Source organism: Halichoerus grypus, chromosome 7 (assembly GCF_964656455.1).
Source record: "Halichoerus grypus chromosome 7, mHalGry1.hap1.1, whole genome shotgun sequence".
NCBI classification, from domain to species: domain Eukaryota; kingdom Metazoa; phylum Chordata; class Mammalia; order Carnivora; family Phocidae; genus Halichoerus; species Halichoerus grypus.
The window spans coordinates 86505132-86524819 of NC_135718.1; the positions used below are offsets into that span (position 1 = coordinate 86505132).

The window sequence follows — 19688 nt, forward strand, 5'->3', positions numbered from 1 at the left end:
AACAGAATAGAGAGTCCAGAAATGGACCCTCAATTCTATGGTCAGTTAATCTTTGACAAATCAGGAAAGAATGTCCAATGGAGAAAAGACAGTCTCTTCAGCAAATGGTGTTGGGAAAATTGGAGAGCCACATGCAGAAGAATGAAACTGGACCATTTCCTTACACCACACACAAAAATAGGCTCAAAATGGATAAAAATCCTCAATGTGAGACAGAAATCCATCAAAATCCTTGAAGAGAACACAGGCAGCAACCCTTTGACCTCAGCCACAGCACCTTCTTCCTAGACACATCGCCAAAGGCGAGGGAAGCAAAGGCAAAAATGGAACTATTGGGACTTCATCAAGATAAAAAGCTTTTGCACAGCAAAAGAAACATTCAATAAAACCAAAAGACAATCGACAGAATGGGAGAAGATATTTGCAAATGACATATCAGATAAAGGGCTAGTATCCAAAATCTATAAAGAACTTATCAAACACCCAAAGAACAAATGATCCAATCAAGAAATGGGCAGAAGACATGAACAGACATTTTTCCAAAGAAGACATCCAAATGGCCAACAGACACATGAAAAAGTGCTCAACATCGCTCGGCATCAGGGAAATCCAAATCAAAACCTCAATGAGATACCACCTCACATCCGTCAGAATGGTTAAAATTAACAAGTCAGGAAACAACAGATGTTGGTGGGGATGCGGAGAAAGGGGAACCCTCCTACACTATTGGTGGGAATGCAAGCTGGTGCAGCCACTCTGGAAGACAGTGTGGAGGTTCCTCAAAAAGTTGAAAATAGAGCTACCATATGATCCAGCAACTGCACTACTGGCTATTTACCCCAAAGATACAAATGTAGGGATCTGAAGGGGTACGTGCACCCCGATGTTTATAGCAGCAATGTCCACAATAGCCAAACTGTGGAAAGAGCCAAGATGTCCATCGACAGATGAATGGATCAAGAAGATGTGGTATATATAGACAATGGAATATTATGCAGCCATCAAAAGGAATGAGATCTTCCCATTTGCAACGACGTGGATGGAACTGGAAGGTATTATGCTGAGCGAAATAAGTCAATCAGAGAAAGACAGGTATCATATGATTTCACTGATATGAGGAATTCTTAATCTCAGGAAACAAACAGGGTTGCTGGAGTGGTGGGGGGTGGGAGGGATGGTGTGGCTGGGTGATAGACATTGGGGAGGGTATGTGCTGTGAATTTTGTAAAACTATTGAATCACAGACCTGTACCTCTGAAACAAATAATACATTATATGTTAAAAAAAAAAAAAGATAGTAGGAAGAGAAAAATGAAGTGGGGGAAATCAGAGGAGGAGATGAACCATGAGAGACTATGGACTCAGAAACAAACAGGGCTCTAGAGGGGAGTTGGGTGGGGGGATGTGTTAGCCTGGTGATGGGTATTAAACAGGGCATGTACTGAATGGAGCACTAGGTGTTATATGCAAACAATGAATCATGGAACACTAATCAAAAACTAATGATGTAATGTATGGTGATTAACATAATATAATTAAAAAAAAAAAACCAACCAAGGGCCAGAGGAAAAAAATCAAGGGAGAAATTTAAAAAAATGCCTGAGACAAATGAAAATGGAGATACAGCATACCAGAACTTACAGGATGTAGCAAAGCAGTTAGAAGAGGGAAGTTCATAGCATCACAGGCCTACTTTGATAAATGAGAAAAATCTCAATTGAGGAAGTAGAGAAAGAACAAACAAAGCCAAAGGTTAGTAGAAGGAAAGAAAGAACAGATCAGAACAAAAATAAATGAAATAGAGACTAAAAAGACAATAGAAACGATCAATGTCACTAAGATATGGTTCATTGGAAAGATAAAGTTGACAGACCTTTAGCAAGAATCACATACACAAAAAAACTTGAATAAATAAAATGAGAAATGAAAGAGGAGATGGTATAGTGGATACCACAGGATCAAAGAGACACTATGAACAATTATGCACCAACAGATTGGATAACCCAGCATAAATGCATAAATTCGTAGACACCTACAACCTACCAAGACTGAATCATGAAGAAATAGAAAATTTGAACAGAACAATTAGTATTAAGAATTTGAATCGGTAATCAAAACCTCCCAGCAAACAAGTACAGGACCAGTTGGGTTCACTGGTGAATTCTGCCAAACATTCAAAGAGGATTTAATACCAATCCTTCTCAAATCCTTCCAAAAAATAAGAGAATGCTTCCACACTCAGTTTACAAGGTCAGTATTACCCTGATATCAAAACCAAAGATGGCACAGGAAAAGAAAATGACAGACCAATATCCCTGATGAATATGCAAAAATTGTCAACAAAATATTAGCAAACCAAATTCAGCAATGCATTAAAAGCATGAAGTTCCTAAGAGAAAACATATGTGGAAACATCTTGGATATTGGTCTTGGCAGTGATCTGTTTTTGGATTGACACTAAAAGCAAAGGTGACAAAAGCAAATATAAACAAGTGGGGCTATATCAAACCAAAAATCTTCTGCACAGTGAAGGACAACACCAACAAAATGAAAAGACTGAAATGGAAGAAGATATTTGCAAATTATGTGTCTAATAAGGGGGTCATATCCAACATATATAAAGAACTCCTACAACCCAATTGCCATAAAAACCAAACTCCAGTTAAAAATGGGCAGAGCACCTGAATAGACACTTTTCCAAAGACATGCAGACAGCCAACAGGTAATTATCAGGGGAATGTAAATCAAAACCACAATGAACTATAACCTCACACCTGTTAGGATGGCTAGTATCAGAAGACAAGAGATAGCTAGTGTTGGGGACAATGTAGAGAATAGGGAACCCTCATGCACCGTTGGTGGGAATGTAAGTTGCTGCAGCCACTGCGGAAAACAGTATGGGGGTTCCTCAAGAAACTAAAAATAGAACTACGGTATGATCCCATAATTGCCTTTCTTCATATTTGTTTAAAAGAAATGAAAACTCAGAAAGATGTATTACACCCCCATATTCATTGCAACATTATTTACAAGACATAGAAATAAACTATTGATGGTTAAAGAAGCTGCAATATGTATATAGGATGGAGTATTATTCAGCCATAAGAAAATGAAATCTTGCCATTTGTGACAACATAGATGGACCTTGACAGCATTGTGCCAAGTGAAATAAGTCATCAAAAGACAAATACAGTACGATCTCACTTATATATGGAATGTAAAACAACAACCAAACTCAGGAATACAGAGAACAGGTTGGTGGTTGCCAGAGGCAGAGGTTGGGAGTGGGTAAAATGAGGGAAGGTGGTCAAATGTATAAACTTTCAGTTATAAATAAATAATGGGGATGCAATGTACAGCATGGTGACCGTTGTTAATAGTAGTGTGTTGTAAATTTGGAAGTTGCTAAGAATAAATCTTAAAAGTTATCACAAGAAAAAAATTGCAACTATGTGATGAATGTTAGCTAGACTCATTGTGATGATCATTTTGCAATATGTACAAATATCAAATCATTATGTTGTACACCTGAAACTAATACAATGTTATTTATCAATTATGTCTCAACTTTAAAAAAGGAAGGAGCAGTAGAAAGTAGTAATAGTCAAATGAGGACTGAAAATGCCCATTGAATTTACTGACACGAAGGATGTGGTCACTTGAGTGCTATTTAAGTGGAGGTCTGAAACTCAACTAGAATAGATTAAGAAGTAGGAGTAGATGAAAAAATAGAATAGTGAATACATGCAACTCTTTTGAGAAGTTTGTGAAGAAAGGTGAGAGAGCTCACCAACTAGAGGGAAAAGTGGTCTCGGAATAGGTGAAGCTTGGTGGCAGCTCGAGCTTTATGGTGGGAGCTTGATCCGCAAAGGAGAATAGTTAATGCAGGCATGAGGGGATGGGGTCCAATGGAAGGGCAGAAAGGATTGGTTTGGATGGAAGGAGAAACAGCTCCCCTATGAAGTCAGAGGGGCAGGAAGAAAGGACGGTGCAGGGGTGGGTTCGTTGGCTTACTTAGCACAGGCACGTTGAAGGAATTCCCGTCTGGTGCATCTGTGTGCCCTGGGAAGTAGGCATGGAGATCCGTTGAAGGAGAGCAATTGGAAGGTGAAGGTGCAGGGCTTTGAGGGGCATCTGAGCTAGCCATTGCAAAGCCAGGCGGGCAAGTGAGCCAGGCAAACAGTAGGATTTCAGATGAGTGTTCAGGGGCCATTTGTGATTCATTAACGTGGATTACGGAAGTTACCAGTCCACTCGTGTTTGGGCCTTCGTGTAACAGCACCGAGCTGTGCAGACATAGGCACACTGAGCATAGAGTTGGCTTCTTCCAGGGCCGCTGTTCTACCTAGGAGATGAGATCAAGGGTGAGCGTTGAGGCTACTGGCAAGAGTGTTGTTGAAAGACAACGTAATTTCAGCGGGGTCAAGAGCAAGATGAAAAGCAGCAGAGGGATGATGGGTAGTAAGTCATGGGGCCGTGAACTGGAGGTGCCGATGAGGTCAAGAAAAGTGGTGACGTCGGGAGTTCCGAGCAGGCTGGGAGAGGTCGGCTGACGCGGACTAGAGAGGAGAGGGTGTTTAGAGAGTCAGGCGGGGGTGTGGTGTCAGCCACCAGAGTAAACCAGGGGGTTTACTCCTGGGACAGTAGGCCCTCCCTGAGCCAGGGCTCCAGTCACTGAGCGGCCATGCCTGGGGCGGAAGCCAGCGAAGCCTGCAAGGGTCTGAGGTTGTGGGAAGGCATGAGCTCTGGGGGAGTGTTTTTTTTTGTTTTTTTGTTTTTTTTTGAGAGGGCAATTTGTAAGGATTTGGAAGTGGTGAACGGGAACAGGGAGAGAAACAAGCCCACTTTCGGATATCGAGGCATTTGGGGTGCTGGCTTATCAACAACCCCTGCTTGAGAGGCCTGCATGTTGGTGAGGTCTGGGAAGTCACCAGGCTCCCATTCAGGCCTGGGAGTGAGCGGGAGAAGCTCTTGGAATAGCCGTCAGGGAGAAAGGCAGGTTTGCATGGTTCTCTCACATACGTTCCACCGGAGCCCATATTTCGTCGTGCGGTCTCCTGAACAAGACTTCCGTTTTCTTACCTTTCTCTGTCCCCCACCTGCAAGTAAAAACCTTACCATCATTCAGTGTTTGATTCCATGGAGCAAGATGGGTGTGTGGTCTCTTGATTATACAAATAGGGACATGTTCTTTCTCTCTCTTTCTCTATCCCTCCGTCTGTGTCTCCTCTCAGTTATGATTATTGGCTGAAATAGAATTTACTGGCTGTTTCGCTTGTATTTGTTTTGTTTGTAATTATTGTGTCTTACCCCCTACTTAATTGTAGCTCAGTGCTGTACGCTACATAAATCTTCCTTAAATCAATGAGAAAGTGTAAAATTAATTGCTTTTGAAAAACTGCATTTTCAATAATTTCCCCATTCTTCATGCTGAGAATCCACCAATCAGGTAAGTCATAGAAGGAATCTGAGAAATAGGCTGTATGTGACTTTTCTGCATTTCTAAGCATTTTCTGACCTCAGTTATCAAACTATAGTAATAAAAAGCTTCTGTTATGTTTTTTACATTTTAAAGATTTATTATGATAAAATTAATATTTATCTTTGTAAGCACTTACTGTGTGCTTTTTTAAAAAAAAGATTTTATTTATTTGTTTGAGAGAGAGACAGAGAGAGCATGAGCAGGGGGTGGAGGGAGAGGGAGAAGCAGACTCCCCGATGAGCAGGGAGCCTGATGTGGGGCTTGATCCCAGGACCCTGAGATCATGACCTGAGCCGAAGGCAGATGCCTAACCGACTGAGCCACCAGGCGTCCCCTACTGTATGCTTTAAACATCCTTTTAACACTCTGTGAGGTTCTCACTTTAACAGTCCTCGTTTCACAGCTGGGTAAAGAAAGGCGGATGGGTTACTTACAAAGTAAATCACAGCACTGAGTGGCAAAGCTTCTAACTGCTTGGAATACAGGCGGTCTGACTCACAGCCTGTGCTCTTAAAAACTGAAATTGTATCCTGATCCACCGTATGGCCTGGCATGTGGAATTGCCATGGTATTATTTATAGCTCTTGCTGGTTACTCAGTTAATAATGCTTTTCTTTTCAGATTACTTCCAAAAAATTGGAACTCAGCAAGATCCTTCAAAACCCGATTCTCATAAGAAGAAAGAGAAATCAAAGGGAAAAAAGGATCAAACTCACGCTTGTCCAAAGGTTAAGAAAAAAAGGCTTGTGTCATATGATACAACAGGTGCGTAGTATCACCAACCCAGGCTTTTCAGAAGACGTGACATTTTTTTCAGATAATTTTGTGGTTTTATGTATTTGACTTTAGAAGAAACGGTCTAACTGAATTTTATGTGTTTGGTTGCTTAAAGAACTGTTAGTTTTTTTAAATCTTTTTGAAAATCTAAAATATCAGTAGACTGAAAAATTGGCAGAGTCTGTACCCTGACTATGTTCTTAAGTAGGAACAATCTCTGAAGGTTATGGTTATAGGATTGGAAATACAGTTGTATGGCTTTGTTTTATCCTTTTAGTAAAACTTTGTGGTCTCATTATATTTAATTATTTTGTGTCTTTGTCTGACACAGAGTTTAAATTCCCAAATAAATAATTCATTTAAACTGATTTTCCTCACTCAGGCTTTCCAGTTTGTACTTTCTCTATACCTGAAATTCTTATTTGTATTAATATCTTAAGTTTGACAGGAAAAGGGAAACCTTTCTGTGTTTCACTGATACACTGTGGTCCGAGGCAGATTAGTCATAAAGCTATTGAAACCTAAATAGGCTTCATGTTTTTAATTAAAAAAGAAGATCTTCACTATTATAAATGCCTCCAGTGGCACAAAACCCCCCTCCCGGCAAGTGCACACAGCAGCTGGGAGTTTGATGGAGCTTTGCTCCTAGGACTAGGTCAGTCTATGTGGCATTTTTGAGATGCAATGGGGATGTAAAAGGAGATTTTCCTGGGTGAGCCTGCCCTAATCTGATGAGCCTTTAAAAAAGACCAGAGCAGTAGTGGATGCCACACCGCTGCCTTTGAAGGGGCAGACTGCCATGCTGTGGAGAGGGCCCTGGGGCAAGGACCCCAAAGCAGACTCTCGTGGCCGACAGTAGTGCCCGGTCAACTGTTAGCCAGGCACGCAGCCCCCGAGAAATGACTTCTGCCAACAATCCAGGGGAGCTTGGAGGCAGTTCTTTCCCTAGCCATGTCTCCGGTTGAGGGCATCGTCAGCCAACACATTCATGTCAGCCCTGTGAGACCCTGAGCAGAGGACCAGCTAAAATTTGCTAGATACCCGACCCGTGGAAATTGGGGGGTCATAAACCCCCAGTTTGCGGTAATTTGTTATATGGCGGCAGAAAGCAAGTACGGAAGTAAAGTGGTAAACAAGTAGCTCAAGGCCCTCCCCTTTCCGCCGCTGTCCTCAGTTCCACTTGGGCCAGCTGACAGTCACACTCACATGGGTGACTGTCCTTTCCATGGATGCTTTTATGTGTTGTCTACATTTATATTTGTCCATTGCGGGAGTTTAAAAATTTGTCACATAGGTTTTGACACTCCTTCCTTCTAAAGCCCCGGAGCCTTGCACTTCTCCCTTTAAATGAAGGCCCAATTTAGTGACTCAGTTCTAACCAATAATGCAGTGGACGTGGTAGTTTGCAGTTGTACAGAGTAGAACATGGTGGAGTGATGCTCTGTGCCCTCCAGGACTAAGTCAGGACAGACATAGAGATCCTGTCTCCTGCACGCTCTCTGGGGGCCGCTGGTGTCCTGTAACACACATACGCAGCCCTGCAGAGAGGTCCACTGCAGAAAGAGCTAGACCTCCTGCGCATCGCCACGTGAGGGAGCTGACCGGGGAAGGGGTCCTCCAGCCCCAGGAAAGCCTTCAGCATTTTGCTTGCAGCCTCATGGGAAACTGAACTCCTGACCCATAGAAACTGTGAGATAATAAATACTTGTTTTAAACCTCTAGATTTTAGGACAGTTGCTCACACATCAATAGATACCTAATGCATCCATAAAACATATGGCATTATTTTGTGTATGACAGAAGTGCACACACCATATTGACCAGAATAAGCTAGATAGAGAAAAATGCATGTGGTGTGATTCTACTTATAGAAAGTAAACACTAGGAAAAATTGGCCTCTACTCTTAGAAAGCAGGATAGTGGTGACTTCTGTGGGCATGGGCTGAAGTGGGAATAGGAACTGGGCAGGGTTTCAAGGCAGACTTCAGGAGGCCTAGTGATGCTTTTTTTCTTGATTGTTCCAGTGCTGGTTCCAGGGTATATTAATGTCTGAAAATGCATCAAGCTGTATGTCTATGAATGATATGTGTACTTTTCTGTGTGTATGTTATACTTCAGTAAAAGCTTTAAAATATGCACATACATGATGTTTTATTGTGTCCTTTTGTAACCTGTCCTTTTGAGATCACTCATGTTGATGTGTGCTTTTCGAATTTACTCTTTCTCTTTCTTTTAAGATGCCTTTTTGTCTAGAATGTCCTCTTTTCTCTTTTTAACCCTCTCAAGCCTTATGTCAAGATCCATTTTTATGAGACTTCTATAAAGCTCTCAGTGAGGTCCCTAGTCTGCAGTGATCCTCTCCTTGGAGTTAACACAGTACTTACTAGCAGTATGGCTCATTTGACAATTTCTATATGTTATCTTTCATTATGAGGACACATTCACATGGTGGAATAATATAATTACTTACATTCTAAACTCCAAGGCAGCAGAAGTTCTGTTTTAAACCTTTTTTTTTTTTTTTTTTTTTTTGAGAGAGAGAGAGAGTGGGGGAAGGGGCAGAGGGAGAGAGAGAATCCCACACAGACTCCATGCCCACTGCAGAACCTGACGTGGGCTCGATCTCATGACCCTGAGATCATGACCTGAGCTGAAATCACTAGTCAGACGCTTAACCGCCTGAGCCACCCAGGGGCCTTTCTTAAACTTCTTAAAAGAACGGTTTTATTTTCATCCTAAAGATAGGTGATTTTACCCTTAAATGCCAGAACTCTTCATTAAGCACTGTCTTCACTGTTAACTCCTGTTGAAGGTTCTGTCCGGTGATAGTGCTTCTTCGAGGCTATAAGATTAGAAGGTGAGGGCACTAGAAGCTCAGCCCAGCACTCACTGATGAGGTTTTATTGTGTCTGTAACAGAACGGTTGTGTTACGCCGTTCTCCCTCTCTTTTTTTTTTCATGGTTTTTTTCTCTTGAAAGTTGCAATTTCCTGACCTAACTTACTTCTGGTACCTGTATTCTTGACTCACTGTGAAAGTGGAATACAGGCTAGTCTCCTCGTAGTTCTGATATAAAGAATTGCTGTCTTGGATCATACCATACACCCAGCATGCTAGGACAGTGCTTCACCCTGCCATGCTAGGTGTATAATGGATTGTCTCATTTTAGTAAATATCCGTGATTTTCTTTCTTTCTTTTTTTTTTTAAGATTTATTTATTTGTCAGAGAGCGAGAACACAAACGGGGGGAGCAGCAGAGGCAGAGGGAGAAGCAGGCCCCCGCTGAGCAAGGACTGACCTTAACGACCCTGGGGTCACGACCTGAGCTGAAGGCAGACACTTAAACGACTGAGCCACCCAGGCATCCCTATCTATGATTTTCTGAATTAATCTGGCTTTTTAGAAAAATTTCCCCCCAGCATTTTGGAGGATACATATTTTCTTTAAGTTTACTACTACTTATTCCGAAAAATCGTTATCTTAAATTTGTCCTAAATCGCTTCCATTCTCCAATGGTCTCTATCAGTTCATTAAATCTGCCGGGTCGCCACCAAGAATGGATGTGTTAATTTATGCTTTTGCAATATTGCATAAGAGGAATACCGTGGTCAGCAGTTGATATTTTCTAACTTAATTTTTTGCAAGTCTGGTGGGTGAGAATGGCTTTTTCATTGTAATTTTAATTTATTATTTTCTGATTACTAATGGGGTTGAATATTTTTTGGTATGTTTACTGGCCATTTGTCTTTTCCAATAAATCATTCACCGTTCTATCAAAATGTTTATTTCTTATTGGGAAGAACTTCTTAAATATTTGATATGTTAATCCCTAGCTTCTTATGTAGGTTATAAACATTTTATCCTAACTTGATGATTACAGTGGCTTTTCTGCTGTATAAATTGCCAAGTTTGAAGAAGTCAAATTTATTATTTTTTTTTAACATGCTTTGATTCTTTTTCAGGAACATATATTTTCTTCTCATATTTCTGTAATTCCTTTTCCACATTTACTTCTATAATCCTTCTATAATTTATGCTTGCATATAACTGCATAGTTTTCTAAATGTCTAACCACTTTCCCATTATGATTTATGAAGTTAATGATTGCTCTCCTGATTGAAATACCTTTTTCACTTACTAGATTGTTTTTCGTAAGTGGTCCTATCTCTGGTCTCTAATTGGTTTTGCTGATCTGTTTTCCTATGCCATCAGCATAGGAAGGTGATTTCGATAGGTGTGCGTTGTTATAGCCTAGTATGTATGGCTTACCGCTCAGCTGGATGTAAACACCTTGTGCCATCCCTTATGCTAGTGTCAGCCCCTCCCCTTCTCTCTTCTGTACCTAATACTAACTAGCTTTCTTCTCAATTAAGTATTTTAAACTTCTCTCCTGTTTAAGCAACTGAGAGGGCCCAGACTAGGGTGAGACAGGTGAGGTGCCTAGGGCACAAGGTTAGAAGAAGAATTTACTCTTAGGGTTGTGTAGGACCATATCCTGGTCCTGATGTTGTTTTATACAACAGTTCACGTCCTATTTAGTCCTGAGTTAAGAAAGCTGTTTTGATCAGTTGGTGATCTAGAGAACCAGAAATCTTGAACAACTTCATAGCATTGCTGGTTTTGCCAGCAGGGTTTCTGGGTTGCTTCTCTTCCCGTGATTTGTTTTATCAAGAAAAGCAGAAGGGCTAAGAGGACAAACTGTAGAGCATGGTGAATAAAAGGCAAGAAAAGGGAATGTTTCAAGGAGATTATCATTAGCTGCTAAGAGATCAAGAAAGACGGTCTCAGGAGCACCTAGGTGGCTCGCTCAGTTAAGCGTCCAACTCTTGATCTCAGCTCAGGTCTTGATCTCAGGGTTGTGAGTTCAAGCCCCGCCCTGGGCTCCAAGCTGGGTGTGGAGCCTACTTGTAAGGAAGAAAGGAAGGAAGGAGGGAGGGAGGGAAGGAGGGAGGGAAGAGTCTATTGCATGAGAATCTTTAGGAAGAATATTTCCACCTTGCATGGTCATCACTTTTTTCCTGATCCTACTGCTTCCACCCCATCTAACTGGCTCCTGTTCGAGTGTCTTTGCGTGCCAGCTACCTGTGTAACTGTGGAATTAGGTCTTTTGAAATATCTTTTTTAAATGGAAAAAATATTATTCCTTTTTTCCAGCTTCTGTTAAATTTTAAGCTATACTTTCTTGTCTAATTATATAGTCTTTGTGTAAACTTTAAGTATAAGTTTCCATTTAAATTTTTTCTCTATGTAGAAATATTTGGAATATTATACATTACCCTTAAGTGATGCCTGTACTCACATTTACATTAGATCTTTTTTTCAATGTTCTAAACCAGAACCAGAGGATGATGATGTCACAAGACATATTATAAGGCTAAGAGATAAGTTTGGTTGGCAAACGATGTTACCACAGCACTGTTTGGAGTATAAAAGTTCCAAAATTGTAATTCAGAAGATTATTCTAAAGGTATTAGCCTGTTTTATCCAGTTTTGTACTATAAAGGTTAATATTTAAAACTGTACCTTAATCTTAATTTCATTCACTTCACATATTATATCAAAATTAGACATTATTACATTAATACCGAATTACAATCATTGTTTCATAGTAAATGCTTGTGAAAGTGTTGGGCATCATTTCACTTGTCTTATTTCAAGGATGGAGAACAGATAAAGATATATGCCTGAAATTTGAATCTACTCTCATATTCCTGTTCATCAGGGGTTTTTTTTTTGTGAGTTAAAAAGAAATGCTAATGTACTTTTGTAACATTGTATCCTCGCTCTTACTTCCTGGTACCCAATTCTCTATCTCATTATCTTTGTATTTCCTTATCCTTTCTTTTTCGGAGAAGTTTTAGCATGTGCAGAGTCACATGACCAGAGGGTACAAGCAGCGATGAGGAGTAAGGTCTGCCTCCTGTGTCCTTCTTCATTACAAGAGATGGAAGATTGAACAGGATCATCTATAACTACTTTTAGACCCAGGGTTCTCCAAGGGCAATTAATTCCCAGGCAATCACATCAGCATCAACTTGGAGCTTATTAGCCATGCATAGTCTCATCTCCACTCCAGACCTTCTGAATCAGAAACTCTGGGAGTGGGACCCAGTGATCTGTACTTTACGAAGCTCTCCAGGTGATTCTGATGCACAATTGAGAAGTGTTGTTCTAGACCGGGGGCCAGCTAATTTTTCCTGAAAAGTGTCAGATAATGACTGTTCTAGGCTGTGCAGGCTCTCTGATCCCTGTTGTAATTTCTCAGGCCTGTCGCTGCAGCGCAGAAGCAGCAACAGACTTAAGCAAATGGGTGTGGCTGTGCTCCAGTGAAACTTTACAGAAATAGGCACAGAGTCCTGGCCGGAGTTTGCTGGCCCCTGCTCTAACCTGTTACCGGGAGGACAAATGGTCCTGGGATCACTGTCAGAGGCGGCATTAATGCAAAGCAGAGTACCATGCATAATGAAAGCAGAGTCACCCAGCTTTGAATCTCTATTTATATGCTCACTGTGTGGTTTTGGGCAAGTTCCTGACCTCTCTGAGCTTCAGCTTCTTTGAGCTTGAAATGGAAATAATAGTACTTAACCTTAGAGAGTCGTGAAAATTAAATGAGGAATGCAGGTGGCATAGTGTCTGGCACATAATGGGCATGGTAATTTAGAAAACACATAGCTGTGCATGAGCCAGATGTCCTTGGACTCACTGATAAGGGATGTTTCATTTGTTTGTAAAGAAAGGATTGAGAATTTGAAAAAATACTTTTAATTCAAAAACAATAATTTAATTGGAACGTATTATGCTTCTAATAAGTGGGTGATTTAATTACATACATGACCCATTTGGATAATGGTGTCTACATTAAGTTACTAGTATCCTCAGCTTTCTGGAACATAGAACAAAAATGCCTCAAGTGGCCACATAACTGTAACCAAGCCACGTACTATACAAATCATCACCTGTAGCTTATTTATTTCATTTTACTTGCAGTTTCTAAACTTGTTTCTTAAGGTTTCCAGGTGCGTATCCTATCAGAGGTCAGAATAAGACAGTGAGGGGTGCCTCGGTGGTACAGTTGGTTGAGCATCTGACTCTTGGTTTTGGCTCACGTCATGATCTCAGGGAGTCTGCTTGAGATTCTCTCCCTCTCCCTCTGCTCCTCCCCCCGCCCCCCCCACACTCTCTCTCTCTCATAAATAAATCTTAAAAAAAAAAATAATAAGACAGTGAGCACTTGGGACGATTAGGGAGAAACAGTAACAGTCTTCAATGAGGACAAAAACTTTTTTAAGAAGTAAAACTGGATCTGAAATTTTAAATTCCAATACTTAGAAAGTCTCAAAGTAAAAGAAATAAATTTCACTTAAAATTTTTTCTTAATATGAAGTGGCTGATTTCTCAGTAATGCCAGGTAAATAAAAAAGAGGCGTTATAGTATATTGCAGTGTCTCAGAGCATGGGTTTAGTCAGACTTGTATTCACATCTCAACTTGCCTCTTCCTGTCTTTGTGACTTTTCCCAAATTACCTAATTTCTCAAAATATTAATTTCTGCATCTGTTTAATGAGCTTAAAAAGATCATCATCTCTGCAGATAATTTAAAAGATTAAATTTAAAAGATTAAATTCTTGTGTATAATGTATATGAAACACTTGTTACTTATTAAATATTATTTACTTCACAAATATTAGTTATTATTATAATACTAAGCCACCATCATTATCAAAATAAATGATTAACATGCTCCAAAAGCTTCTGGTATTGGCAGACAAATTTACTGAAAGTGGAACATGGGTGTTAAAGATATATTGCCATGTTCTTTGTGTGAATAAGCATGCATTAGGAAGCATATAGATGAATTTTCATGAATGTTTCACCACATTATAAGAATGAAAATTACATATTTTAAATCTTTCGTAAGACTGATCTTGTTGAACTTTGGACACAATTTGATGTTAGCTTTCCTCAGTGATATTACACTTAATTTAAATCTAAAATTATTTCAATTTACTGAGTAATCTGTTGTTCAGCCATTTTATTACTTAATCTGGTCAAGTTAATTAAAATTTTTTTAACCTCAGGAACCTTTAAAAGATGATGGAGAATTTGTATATTGCCTTCCTCGGAAAAATCATCAAGTTCTCTATAATCCGTATGATCTTCAGGTGGTCTCTGCCCACAGAGCTAGACATTGCAAAGAATTTTGGATTATTACTGCATCATTTATCTCAAAGGTAATATAGAATGGGCGTTTTCAGCTTTTAGAATCATAATGGAAAAATATTATCTAATTTAGATTGTCTTTGTATGTTTCAGATAAACCTGGTCATTTGAGGGATAGTTTATGGTTAAGATCCTCTTTGGGAGAAAGTTACTTAACAGCAAGTTTTTTTCTTTTCTGTAGAGAGATAGTTTAAGTATTCAATTTTAATAGTATTTTTATCTCAAATAATTAACTGTAGTTTTTTTTTAAAGGAAACTAGACTATAGGGATTTGTTGACATAATAGGAATTACAATAGTAAAAGAAAAGTGTTTCCTCAGGTTTGTCAGAAACTTCATTGCCAGATGTAGAAACCCCCATTACACTCTTACATAGCGCTCTGATACCGCAAGTTGTAATTATAGAGTTACTTGTTTTGATCATTTTCTTAGTGTCTGTTTGCTTCCCCTTACCCTCCCAGCCTCCCAACTACACTGTAAGCACACGTGGGCAGGGCCACATCTGAATGAAGCAGATCTGTAGGTGTAGATGTGGAGATATCTCTGATGTGTATTATCAGCTGAAAATGGGAGGAACAATTTCTATGCACATAAGTACATATGTGCTGATATAGGCATACTTTTATTTACAGAAGAAATTTTAAAAAATGTTAACATTCAGATGGGGAAGAGCGACTCTGGGGAAGGGAATTCTTGATGAAAGGCCTGTGGTTCTTGGATGTCAAAATAGGGTATCTTGGTAATGGGATTATTGGTCCCTTTGGAACTACTACATCCCTGTAGTTAAAATTGAGCTCATAAATATTACTTTTATAGAAAATGTGCAGATTATGAGACTGAAAAAATGAACAGATATTTGTGAAAAGTATCTAAGGGTGAGGAAGAAGTTTCTCTTGTTCTTTCTCTATTGGAGCATGAGAAATAGCTTTAGAAAAATGGCAAGTGTAGAATCAGTGTGGGAAGGGAAATCAGGTTTGGGTATAGATGAAGTGGTGGAGGTCATATATAGAACAAGCTGAATTATAAAAGCAAGTAGTTATGAGGCAAACACAGGCTTTCTTAATTTCTTGAAAATAGTGCATATTTTTTGAAGAAATGGTTTTGTGCTTTATATTTACAGGTTACTAAAATAGGTGATGTAGAAGAAATAGAACTCATACCTACTTTGGAATGGCTTTTAGAAAGAACATGTTACTATTTATTACAGCAATTCAAGATATTTTCCAATTTTCGGTGAGATGAAAGAAAATGAAACCAATTATTTGTAGTATGGTCCTGTTGAAATAGCAACTGCCTGGTTGATGGGTGGGTTCTACTACATTATGCCATGTTTATGGGGAATGTTAGAGAGAATGGGGTATTCCATAAAAGTTTTTTAGACATGATAGAGGTGTAGGAAGATCCTGAACTCACTACCTCCCACAGACACAATAGACCTACAGCTATATGTGGAATAATTTCCTCTGGAAGAGTTCTGAAAACTCGATGGACAGTACCTCCACAACAGAGGATAAAGGCAACATGGAGATCGGTAGGAGAGACAGAGACCTGCTCTCATCAAAAACCCACCCCCAGTGCAGCAACCCGCAAACAGGAAGGATCTCAAAAATGTGGAAACTGAGGAGTGAGGAATGTTGCCCACATCAGGCACCCCAATCCTTGGGTTCTGCACCAAAGAGATGAGCCACCAAAATGGAAAACAATGGGAATGATGTCCAGGAAAACCGTAGAACCTAGGGAATGGAGAACCTGCTCATAAAGGGTTTGCATGCACGCTCAACTCACCCTGGGACCCAGAGCAAAAGCTGCACCTTGAAAAGCATCTAGGCCACATGTAAAGGAGACCCACTTACTATTCTTAAGTGAATGCCAGAGAAGCAGGAACTTTTTGGGACTCTTTCTCGGACAGAAGTGCTGGCAAGTGCCATTTCTGCAATCCCATTCGGCTTTGCTAAGGCCAGTGTTGGCAGTCCCTGTTTTGGCAATCTTCCTGTAACTTGGGCACACCCCATGCCCCCCCACACCACAGGTGCACCACAGCCATCTGGGCAAGCATCCCATCCATCCCTAGCCATAACTGCACCCCAGCTTGCCAGGTGAGTGCCATGCCCCTCCAATGCCACAGCCTTGCCACAGCCAGCAGGTGTGTGTAGCCCACACTTGGGACTCCATTTGAGCACCTGGCACCAGTGGCCAGAGGGGATTGTGCTTCTCAGCCTCACAGGTCACCTACACACGGCTACTTTAGGTTTGGGAAAGGTAGCTGTTTCCACCTAATATGTAGGGGAAAAAAAACCACACACAGAAAATCAGGCAAAATGAGACAGAGGAATATCTTTAAATGAAAGAACAAGACAAACCTTAGAAAAAGACCTTAATGAAATGGCAATAAGTAAATTACCTGATAAATAGTTTCAAGTAATGGTCAGAAAGATGCTTACCAAACTTGGGAGAGGAATGGATGAACACAGTAAAACTGCAGCAAAGAGCTAGAAAATACCAAATGGAAGTCTCAGAGCTGAAGTAGAATAAATTAATTGAGAAATACACTAAAGGGGTTCAACAGCAGACTGGATGAATCAGAAGAGCAGGTTAGACAGCGAGCTAGAGGACAAAGCAATGGAACTCACCCAGACAGAGCAGCAAAAAGAAAAGAGGTTTTTAAAAAGTGAAGATAACATAAGTGAGCTCTGGGACAATTTCAGGTGGAATAACATTCTCTTTATAGGAGTCCCAGAAGAAGAAGAGGGGGAAGCAGGGGCAGAAAAACATATTTGAAGAAATAATGGCTGAAAATTTCCTTAACCTGGGGAAGGAAACAGACATCCATATCCAGGAAGCCCAGGGAATTCCAAATAAGAAGAACCCAAAGAGATTCACACCAAAATACAGTATAATTAAAATGTCAAAAGTTAAAGATAGAGAATCTTAAAAGCAGCAAGAGAGAAATAACTTGTTGTATACAAGATAAACCCATAGGCTATCAGAAGATTTCTCAGTAGAAACTTTGCAAGGCAGAAGGTAGCAGCAGAACATATTCAAAGTACTAAATGAAAAAAATTGTGACCAAGAATAATCTACTCAGCAAGGTTATAATTCATAATTGAAGGAGATGAAGAGTTTTCATATAGCAAAAGTAAAGGACTTCATTATCACTAAACTAGCCTTACAAGAAATTCTAAAGGGACTTCTTTAAGCTGAAAAGAAATGATACTAATTAATGATGAGAAAACATGTGAAAGTGAAAATCTCACTGGAAAAGGTAAATATATAGTAAAGGTAGTGAATTAATTATTTATAAAGCTAATACAAAGGTCAAAAGACCAATATAGTAAAATTAAAACTACAATAATTAGTTAAGGAATACATAAAAAGTTGTAAAAAGTGACATCAAAAACCTAAAACATAGGAGAGGGGGATAAAAATGTACAGTTTTGGAATGTATTCAAATTTAAGTTGCTATGAACTTAAAATACACCAGTATATATGTAGGATGTTATATATGAACCTCATGATAACCATAAAACAAAAGCTTACACTGGATACATAATAGAAAATGAATGAGAAAGGAATCTCAACACTAAAGAAAGTTATAAGACATCAAGGAAAGAGAGAAAGGAAGAATAAAGGAACAGAGAGAAGCTATAAAAACAGTGAGGCATCCCACGTTGCCCAATTTCAAGCTATATTACAAAGCTGTGATCACCAAGACAGCATGGTACTGGCACAAAAACAGACACATAGATCAATGGAACAGAATGGAGAACCCAGATATGGACCCTCAACTCTATGGTCAAATAATCTTTGACAAAGCAGGAGAAAACATGCAATGGAAAAAAGACAAGTCTCTTCAATAAATGGTGCTGGGAAAATTGGACAGCCACATGCAGAAGAATGAAACTCCACCATTCACAAAGATAAACTCAAAGTGGATGAAAGACCTCAATGTGAGACAGGAATCCATCAAAATCCTAGAGGAGAACATAGGCAGTAACCTCTTTGACATTGGCCACAGCAACTTCTTTCAAGATACATCTCCAAAAGCTAGTGAAACAAAAGCGAAAATGAACTTTTGGGACTTCATCAAGATAAAAAGCTTCTGCACAGCAAAGGAAACAGTCAACAAAACAAAGAGGCAACCCACAGAATGGGAGAAGATATTTGCAAATGACACTACAGATAAAGGGCTGGTATCCAAAATCTATAAAGAACTTCTCAAACTCAACACCCAAAAAACAAATAATCAAGTCAAAAAGTGGGCAGAAGAGATGAAAAGACACTTCTCTGAAGAAGACATACAAATGGCTAACAGACACATGAAAAAATGTTCATCATCATTAGCCATCAGGGAAATCCAAATCAAAACCACACTGAGATACCACCTTACACCAGTTAGAATGGCAAAAATGGACAGGGAAAGAAACAACAAATGTTGGAGAGGTTGTGGAGAAAGGGGAACCCTCTTACACTGTTGGTGGGAATGCAAGTTGGTATAGCCACTTTGGAAAACAGTGTGGAGTTTCCTCAAAAATTTAAAAATAGAGCTACCCTATGACCCAGCAATTGCACTCCTGGGTATTTACCCCAAAGACACAGATGTAGTGAAAAGAAGGGCCATATGCACCCCAATGTTCATAGCAGCAATGTCCGCAATAGCCAAACTGTGGAAAGAGCCGAGATGCCCTTCAACAGATGAATGGATAAAGAAGATGTGGTCCATATATACAATGGAATATTACTCAGCCATCAGAAAAGATGAATACCCAACTTTTACATCAACATGGATGGGACTGGAGGAGATTATGCTAAGTGAAATAAGTCAAGCAGAGAAAGTCAATTATCGTATGGTTTCACTTATTTGTGGAACATAAGGAATACCATGGAGGACATTAGGAGAAGGAAGGGAAAAATGGGCGGGGGGAATTGGAGGGAGAGATGAACCATGAGAGACTATGGACCTGAGAAACAAACAGGGTTTTAGAGGGGAGGGGGGAGGGGTGATTGGTTAGCCCGGTGATGGGTATTAAGGAGGGCACGTACTGCATGGAGCACTGGGTGTTATACAAAAACAATGGATCGTGGATCACTACATCAAAAACTAATGATGTATTGTATGGTGACTAACATAACATAATAAAATTAAAAAAAAAAAAAGCTAGAAAACAATTCACAAAAGGTCAAAAAGTACATACCTACAAAAAAAAAAAATTT

The 19688-nt window shown here is 39.7% G+C and overlaps 1 protein-coding gene across 1 annotated transcript in view; it reads left to right on the forward strand.

Annotated features, from left to right (window-relative positions):
* Positions 1 to 19688, forward strand: part of DNAH14 (dynein axonemal heavy chain 14) — a 346072-nt gene that overhangs the window by 16841 nt on the left and 309543 nt on the right. The window contains exons 4-7 of the mRNA XM_078078658.1: positions 6104 to 6247; positions 11595 to 11725; positions 14337 to 14489; positions 15598 to 15710. Of these exons, the coding sequence (XP_077934784.1) occupies positions 6104 to 6247; positions 11595 to 11725; positions 14337 to 14489; positions 15598 to 15710 (541 nt within the window). The remainder of the gene's footprint in view (positions 1 to 6103; positions 6248 to 11594; positions 11726 to 14336; positions 14490 to 15597; positions 15711 to 19688) is intronic.